The following is a 9,670-nucleotide window of genomic DNA, read 5'->3' as shown; positions in this document are numbered from 1 at the left end:
CTTGTTTTAGTCTCGATCTTCTTTCTTTTCAATCAGATGTCTTCCTTATCTGAAAGTCTCCTTAAGTCCTGATATTATCTCCTGATAAATATCTTCTGATAACTTAAGTTCTGCCAACTTAAGTTCTGATAACTTAAGTTCTGACATCTTAAGTTCTGACATCTTAAGTTCTGACTTCAGTATAAGTACTGATTTCCAGTTAAGTCCTGATTTGTCCTATTAGTTAAGATCTGAAAACTAAACACAAATCATTATTAAACATGACATCACAAATATATCTAACAAAGGAGGAAAAATTTAATCATGCCCACGCAAAATTAAGAAATGTTATCGAGCGTGCTTATGGTGTGCTAAAAGGAAGATTTCCAATCTTAAAACAGATGGCTCCATATTCATTTTCTACGCAACGAGATATTGTGATTGCTTGTATTACTGTTCACAATTTTATTAGAAAAAAGAAATTAGAAGATGAATTGTTTGATTGGTGCGATCAAAGCAGTGATGGAGAAGAAAATGACGAAGACTTGGAGGGACCAATAAATGAAACACAATGGGGATCTCAAACCACTCAATACATGAATAATCTTCGGGATCATATTACTTTAAATTTGTGAAAGTATTTTTAATAATTTTATAATTCTCTTTTGATTATGTTTTGTAATAAAATTTATTAATGACATAGACATTTTTTTCTATTATTATTATTATCAAAAATATCAAGTTAAAATAGAAAATTATTATCATCCAGATAATTTAGAAAAAAATTTAACAAACACCATCTTTCGTTCAGATTTTCTTATTACCTCTTCGTCCAGATCATCCAGAAATTTTGTCGTTCAGAAAATGTCGTTCAGATTTAACAAATGACCCCTAAAATCCAATTTTAAAATTTTTATAACTCTTGTTTTGCTGGTGGACCCACCCAAATGAGGAACGGCTCAGCGAGCAACATCTGTCCCTGTTGTGGTGACGGTGTTAGTGTTACTGTGTTGGATTCTAGAATGGACCGTGGTAGGTCAGGCGGTGTCTTCCATCGTTTCCAGCCATAAAAGAAATGGAAGAAACAGACAATTCAAATTCACGGGCTAGACATAAATATAAATATATTTTCCTCACGGGTTCGGTTAATTGCATAAGAAAACGTAGTTGGAAGTCGTAACCATGCCTATAATTAGAGCGGATAGTTTTGTTTACATCACAAGTGAACACGATAAAAAATAATACGAATAATTAGTATTTTGATTCAAAAATTTGGTATACGAACGCTGAAGATACACAAACACAAAATAATACGAATATAATTAGTGTCGTGTTTGATTTTCTGAAAGAGATACACGACACAGAATGAAAGTACACAGAAAATAAATAAATAATTTTTAAAATAATAAATATTTATAATATAATTTATAAGTCTTATTCTAATACTAAATAAAAAATATGAATAGATTTCTATTCAGAATTTAGTTGTTTACTATACTAGACAATTTTGTTAACTTATTTATTTTCTACCAATTGATTTTTTTTCGTATATAATTATGTTACTTCGGTGTATCAAATGGGTGGATACGAATTTATTAGTTCCAAATTATTCTCAACCAAATGATACACGTATACAAATCCGGGACGAGTTCAGATTTAAGATTCTGACAGCAAAACAAAAAAGTACACGGAACGCTTGTACACGTACACGACTCATTGTCAGGTCCATATGATACTCCCTTCGTCCTAATTTTGTTCGGCACTTTACTTCTTGCATGTAGTTTAAGGTTTAAACAATTTTTGAACAAAAATTCAAATATTAAACTCTTATTCACAATTTTTTTAAGAAAAAAATTATGAAATTATGTTTATTATGCACCTTAAAATTCGTGAAAAAGTAAAATGAGAAAGATGGAATACACAGATTTATCGAGTGCATGCCCATGAGCCTACAATAAAATATATTAATTTTGGCTTTTGGTGGGTTTGTTGTAAATTTTTGATGAAATTATTATAAATGCAGTAAATTTATCATTATTAAAAAATTAAAATAAATTAAAAATATCAAATTTTATGTTTACCGGTGTGTTAACGAATACATCATAAAAACCCCGAAAATATAAAGGAGACATCATTTCACTAACATTAACGAACCGCGAAGTGTACATATTTTGCGGTGTTAAAATAATATATGATGCAGTATTTTCGGTTTTTTTTTACCACAAGTTATAATTTCTAATTTTTACTGTTCAATGGTTAGTTACATTTGCATCTTTTTACTGTTATTTACCCCTACACAAATCAAAATTTTCCAATTTTTAGTCCTAAATGTTTTGATTCTCCTTTTTTTTCACGCGCGCTCAACAACATTTGGAGGAGGTGGACAGGGAGCTATATAATTACATAGAAATCACGATTGGGGGCACATAAGGAACCCTACACAGTTGACTACTAAGACCAACTCCTCCAACAAGTTAGCTAATTAAGATTCTAAATTAAAATTTAAGTAATTTTGTATAAAATATAGCTTCAACGGCATCCTAGTACTTCCTTAAAAAATTATCCATATCTAATTTATAAGTAAGCATTAGTGATTTTTTACCTTCATTTTAATAACAAAAAATTCATTTCTCTCCTTCTCCATATCAAATGCATAATTAGAATTTAAATATAATATTAAAATATTACTAGGATACATTTATAAGAAATGTTGTTGGAGTTGACATACAATTAAAAATCCTAAAACACTAGAATTCATTTTTATAATAATATTTTTAAGGAACATATGAGGACTCTATTGGAGTTGCTCTAAGAGCATCTCCAAGAGACTCCTCATCTCTACTCTAAATATAATATATAATATTGGCTCATTGGTAAATTAATGTGTGTTATTCTACAACAATTCTCTTTGTATTAACTCTTAATTAAGTTTTTAATATTAAATGGAAGTTGAATTTATAGAGAAGAAAAGATTGTGAAGAGAGAAAGAGATTATTTTCATGAATATATAATATAATATTATTTTAGAGTGAGAAAGAAACTCTTAAAAATGAGGAGGGAGAAGAGACCAATGGCCCGTTTGGGAAACTGGATTTCATTTGAAACTCTGGATTTGATCAAATAAACTGTTTGGGAATTTAGATTTGGATTTCATTTGAAATTCAGAACATTCAAATATTAGTATAAATCACAACTCAAATCTTGTCATTTGAAATCCCTCATTTGAAATGAAATGCAAGTTTACAAAGGCACTCTTAGTGAATTTAGAGCAATACCAAGAGTTCCTTCCTCCTATCGTCAAAAATAATATTATTAAATGGGCTCCCTGTAACTTAAGATAAAAATGTGTCTTCTCATTTCAACAATCCTCCTCAAATTTATCTTTATTTATTTTTTAAACTATATTTTGAACATAAATATTTCACATAGATAGGGTGCATATGTTATCTATAATTGCACATTATTACACACTACTATTATATATGGCTTCTCTTGCATGTTTTTCAACCAATTCAAATACTTTACTTACATTTTTTTTCTAAAATAATATAAAATGTTGAATCTCTCTTTTTGTAAGGTATAAAATATTGAATTTTAACTATATAAAAGGTTATGTATTTTTTGTTAAGGAAACTTTTTTTATATCACCGAGGAAGTAGATTGAATTCAATCTACTGTGACAAATTAATATCACCGAGACCTTAGATTAAATTCAATTTATTGTGTAAATAATGCAGTTTAATATCATTAAGGCAGTAGATTGAATTCAATCTACTGTGTAAATAATGGAGTAAGGAGAGGAGAGAGACTCCTAAAATTGAGGAGAAATAGTGGCTCCTAAAAATTTGAGGATAATTTAGAAGCTTGTTGGAGTTAATTTTCTATATATTCTCTCTAAATTTTGACTTATGAGGTGATTTAGAGTCCTTTTGGAGTAGCTCTTAAGAGCCTCTTGGAGCAAAAAAATCATCTCACTCCTCAAATTTCAAATTAAGAGGCAAGTTAAGAGGCTATTGGAGATGCTCTAAGAGCAAGTCCAAGAAATGCCTTTCCTAAATTGAAATTTAAGGTATATGACAAAAAAATTTGTTCCAACAATGTCCAGTGATGCCTTATATTACTAGGACAATCTCTAGGCTTATTTTTAAGTCATTTCTCTCCTTGCCCTATTTCATATTTTATTATATATTATAGTACACTCTCTTCTCTCTACTATATATTGTACTTTATTGATGAAAGTAAACTTTTAATAATAAAATATTAAATATATAATAAGAATAAGGCACATTGTTGAAATTCAAATAAGATAAATATGTTCTAAATTAATAGGATATAATATTTTATATTATATTTAAAGTTTCAATTAAGATACTGTTGGACTTGCTTTAAATCGTAGATAAATTTTGATGTTTCCTTACAATCATGTCTTAACAAGATTTGTTATCATATATACTACCACCATATGCCTGACGATTGACGAATAAGCTGCTTTTGCTTAATTTTAGGACTCAGCTGCGTGACTACTAGCCTCTGTCTCTTCCTTCACCCTGGCTGGCATTGCTCATCCCAAAATATGAAACCTTCTTTGGTTATTCTACTCATTCTCTGCATACAAGCATTTTCACCAAACAACATTGTCCATTCTTTTAACTCATCCTCCGTTTCTCCACCAAAAATCACCCCTTTGCAATCAAATAACGATACGGTCTACAAAATCTCCAAGCAGCTCTGTTGGAACTGCGTGGGGGAAGCATTCCAGTTCTTGTTTGCTCACAACATAGTGAGAGCAGCCAAATGGGAGTGGCCACTCACTTACGACACTCAACTAGAGAAATACGCACAGTGGTGGGCTGGACAACGACAACCAGACTGCGAGTTAAGGCATTCATTCCCTGAATACGAGTTCAAACTTGGAGAGAATATTTACTGGGGCAGCGGCTCTGATTGGAAACCATCAGACGCTGTCCGTGCCTGGGCTGAAGAAGAGAAGTACTACAATTACGCGACGAATAGTTGTGCTCAAGGACAGCAATGTGGGCATTATACGCAGCTTGTGTGGAAAACAACAAGAAGAGTTGGGTGTGCTCGTGTTGTTTGTGACAGCGGAGATGTGTTTATGACATGTAACTATGATCCTGTTGGTAATTATGTGGGAGAGAGGCCTTACTAGTTCATAATAATCTACAATTATACATGTCATTTAATAGCATAAAAATCATATGAAATGTACTCATCACTCTGTAATTTCTTTCGGTACAGAAACAGTTGCTACACATTTTAAGTTGGGCACATGAAATGGATGTAGTTGTTTGTTAGTAGAATTTGAGAGCTCAGAGTCATGGATTGTGTACTAGCCATGACAAGTTGGAGGACTTTGTTGCTTTAAGCTTCTATTATTTGGGCATGTTATATATTCGAGTACAGTTCTTTACGCGTGCATTTTATGTACTTCCTTTTCAATTTTTCTTTGGTGTTCATTTAACTAAAAAAATATTATAATTCTCCAGTATTTATAATATATTAAAATTCGAATAATTGACTTGTGCTTAACCTAAATTAGAGTCATTTGATTTAAGATGTGCGATAACTGTAGTTTATCCTTTCTAGTCTCTGTAATGCCTTGATTTGAGATGCCTAATTTTGCAAGTTATATTTACCATAACTGCAAAAGTTGTATGTACTTTATCCGAAAGTGCAGGCTTGAATTGGGTGGCAGTGCTCAGGTTAGAAAAGCTATGGAGGTTAGTGGTTTGTGGACAAGCTCTCCAGAACTGTCTTATAACATACATATAACTTCCTACTTATATCATCACCATTTTACAGGTCACACATTAGAGGGGGGGGGGGGGAAATTTTGTTTTTCACTCGCCCTTGAATACTAATATGGAAAAGGAGCTTAACCAAATGGTGAGATGCCACATATACTCCAATTTACAACAATTCCCTTTGGCATTTCAGACATGTACTATACTAAATTCTCTTTTTCTTTTGTGCTCATGATCCTGATGCTATTTTTTTCTTTCTCATATTCGCTAAGATCAGGACTTCATCTCCATAGGTTCATGACCTCAGTTTTTCTTTATCTTAAATTTTCAGGCTTAGCTTTCTGAAGCTCCTATTGCCTACAAGGAATAATTTGGGTTCGATGGTATGCTTTTGTCAGATATTCTTTTAATTAAGATAGAGGATCGCATGGAATGTTAGTTAAATAGTGAGTACGACTGGTAGATGTCATAAAATTTGGTTTCAGACTTTTGCTTATGCCGTTTGCTTATATCGGTCTTGCTGTTACACTTTTTATTGAACCGAAGCCCCGAGAGCTATTGTATCACTATTTTTAAAAAAATATCATTTTATATGTATTGATTGTGTCAGGTATGACTGGGATGCTGCAACTTCAGCAAGTTTCTTGCGCAAATATGGCCTTATGGGTAAAATTACTCAATTGATCGTCTATTGTGCTTTATTTTTTCTGTGTTATCTGACGTTCGAAGTTGAAAATTCTGGGTTTCCTTTTGATATTTATATTTTTTTTTGAGTAAAGCAATTTCATTACTCATTCAAATCATCCAAAATACATGTCTTAACTTTAACCGGAACAGAACTCCGATCAAAACTACGATCAGGGTACATATGAGACACTTGAGCTAGCTCGTGTGCCGCCATATTCGCAGATCGTTTAATAAAATAAAACTCAACGTTGTTCCAATCACTAATCAACCTCCTGCATTCCTTGATCACCTTACCGAGCACTGACCTCATGGGAGTGGATCTACGGATCAGTTGTATCACCCCCAGACAATCAGATTCAATAGTAATCTGGTTCCATTGTTTGTCTTTTGCCCAACTCAGCGCTTCCTTAATGGCAATTACTTCCACCATCGAAGGGTTCATGACTTCGTTGAACCTTCTTGTCATAGCTTCCAGTAAACTACCATGATGATCACGAGCTATGATACCAATGCCAGAGTTTTCCAGCTCAGAAAAAATTGCTGCATCCACGGTTATCTTCAGTGCATTATGTATAGGTTTTGCCCAGTATAAAGCACCATCCCCTTCTGTTAATGGTTGGATTGACACCCTGAAGTTACTAGCCTGACCTTCAGTCCATTGTGAGAGATACTCCCACGCTTTTGCAACAATTCTCATGGCTGACCACCTCTTCCCATTCCACAACAGATCATTCCTAGCTCTCCAAATCGACCAACATAGAATCATGACCTTAGCTTTTGTGAATACAATCTGCGATTAATACGTGTTGGATTTTTAACGCAGCGGGGCATGTCAAAACACTTTTACACATACAAAATCCAAATAAAAGCATATAAATCGTGAATAAAAATTCGAGGGATCGAATCTAACCTTTTAAAATAATTCGGAGACAACGATCAGAGATCCTTAGCAGTTGCTCCTCAAGTGTGAAGCACGCCACCGGTATCCACTAAGAAAACGATGTTAAGGAGGAGGAAGGAGGTGGAGAGAATTGGGTTTTCCAAACTTTTTGGGTTTTCGGGTTTGATCTGGGTTGGAATAAAATAGGGTCTATAATAGTGTATTTATAGGCAAAATTTTCAGCTGAAATTTTCCCATAAATATTATTATTATTATTATTATCCCATTTATTATTCTCATTAATAATTAAAACACCTTTTAATCATTAATTCTTTTTCTAAACACTTTAGAAATAATTCTCTCTATTGATTTAATTTTCAAAAATTAAATCCTTAATTAATAATATTAAGAACTTTTCTTAATTAATTTATAATCAATTAAATCTCATTTAATCAATTATTAAATTTGCCAATTAATTATTTATTTCATAAATAAATAATTATTAGCCATTATTAATTAATTCCTCCACCATTAAATCATTCTATTTTTATGGTGTGACCCTGTAGGTTCAATATTAAGCCGGTAGTAGAAATAAATAATAATAAAACTATTTTATCATTATTTATATAAATTCTCTAATTTATTAAATATGATTAATTAATTAATCACATTTATTCTACATCGTGAGTGATGCTTCTCAACATATCGCGACTATCCGGATAATATGAATTCACTGCTTAGAATACCAAGAACCTGTCAGTGAATAGTTACCGTACAATAAACTCCTTCTACCCTACAATGTCCCGATTAAATACAAGGCATGGATCTCGTGTCAAGCCTATCTAATTCAATCACTTGCTTACCATTTACTATGCGTAGTTCTATGCAAATTAGAAACTCCTTTCTAATTTCATTCACTCTGGCCAGAGATTCCTGAACTAGCATAAGTGGATCAGCCTTGAACATTCGCTTCCTTCACTGGAAGGGGTAGATCCTTTATTGATCATACACTATCTTCGTGTACAAATTCCTATACCCAGAAGAGCCCTAATAATAGTCCCTGGAGACTAAGAACTAAACCAAAGCATAGTTCAGTGTACACAAGATGACTATGATGACCTCAAGTGTAATAACCCCAATTTTTGGGAAATTTTGAAACCCTTATGAATAGTGTTTTTGCTGAATGAGAAAACTTTTCATGCCACACTATGTAGGGGTTCTGATATGGATATTCTGAGATTTTATTAGTACTTTATATGGGATATAAGTGTATGTAAAGATCGTCAGAATCCAAATCCGAACACTTTGATTTTTCCCGGAAATCCAATAGATACGGAAAGAATTGAGTATAAGGTAACAGGATAAAAGGATTTAAATTAAAGGATTATAATAGAGGATCATAAAAAGGAATATAATGTATTGAGAAAGGTTAAGGGAACCTAAGTAATAAGATCCCGGGTATGATCCCTCAAACGAGAAACGAGAACGAAAGTTAAGCGAACCGTATAACAGATCAGCGGTCATTAGGCAAACAATTAAAAGCTAATCAAAGGGATTAGTGGGGATGATGTCATCCAACCAATAGAAAGAGGACAAAGGAAGGGTGATGACATCACAAAGTGATGCAAGCATGACATAGGAGGGAAGGAAGTGTGGTTGAATTATAACCACACAAAATCAAGGTTAATTAGGTAATTAACCTAAAACAAATCAAAAGCAACCAACCAAAAGCAAAACAAAGCAAAACACAAAAATCATTTCATCTTCTTCAAGCCTTTGCTCTCGGCTTTTCTTGGAAAAAGCAAGGATGAGAATTTCAAAACCATAGCTACACACCTTCAAAAATCAAGAGGTTTGTTTCTTTAGCTTCCATAATTCATAGCTTAGATGAGCCATAAGTTTAAGCTCAAGATTCCATGATTTTCATAGCTAATTAATTCACCAAAGATTAGGGTGAATAGTGTTTTTAAATTTTTAACTTTGTGTTCTTGATTTCATTTGCAAGATCAAGGTTATATAAGGATAGATCAAGGTTCTTTGAGGCTCCCTAGTAACTTTCCACTCTCCAAGGAAGGTATAACTTCTCAAACCCTTAGTATTAAGTTTTGTTGGTTTGGATTTCATAATGTTAGATGATGGGTTAGTGTAATGAGTGTGTACTCATGATAGAGCTTTGTTTAATAAGTGGTTTTGTTGATTTTGGAGTTAGGAGTGATGCTTGTTAGATTTGAAGTTCTTGGTCACATTTTTTTGACTTGGTTTAGATGAATAAATTGAGAAATAAGTAAGAATTGGTAACATTGATTTGATGGGGCTGTTGGAGTGTGTTTTGTATGGATGTTGGTTGTATGATTGATTT

The 9,670-nt window shown here is 32.7% G+C and overlaps 2 protein-coding genes across 2 annotated transcripts; one reads left to right on the top strand and one right to left on the bottom strand.

Moving 5' to 3' along the window:
- Window positions 1-4,403: 4,403 nt before the first annotated feature.
- Window positions 4,404-5,410, top strand: LOC141711015 (pathogenesis-related protein PR-1-like). The gene has a single exon (XM_074513479.1). It carries the CDS (start codon window positions 4,553-4,555, stop codon window positions 5,147-5,149), a length of 597 nt encoding a protein of 198 aa, XP_074369580.1. The 5' UTR covers window positions 4,404-4,552; the 3' UTR covers window positions 5,150-5,410.
- Window positions 5,411-6,531: 1,121 nt separating this feature from the next.
- LOC141714920 (uncharacterized) lies at window positions 6,532-7,128 on the bottom strand. Its single transcript, XM_074518416.1, has one exon. It carries the CDS (start codon window positions 7,126-7,128, stop codon window positions 6,532-6,534), a length of 597 nt encoding a protein of 198 aa, XP_074374517.1.
- Between the last annotated feature and the right edge of the window lie 2,542 nt (window positions 7,129-9,670).

The sequence above is a fragment of the Apium graveolens genome, chromosome 3 (genome assembly GCF_009905375.1).
Source record: "Apium graveolens cultivar Ventura chromosome 3, ASM990537v1, whole genome shotgun sequence".
Taxonomy (NCBI): Eukaryota; Viridiplantae; Streptophyta; class Magnoliopsida; order Apiales; family Apiaceae; genus Apium; species Apium graveolens.
Note: the sequence above shows the minus strand (reverse complement) of the source record. Positions and strands in the feature narration are given on the sequence as shown.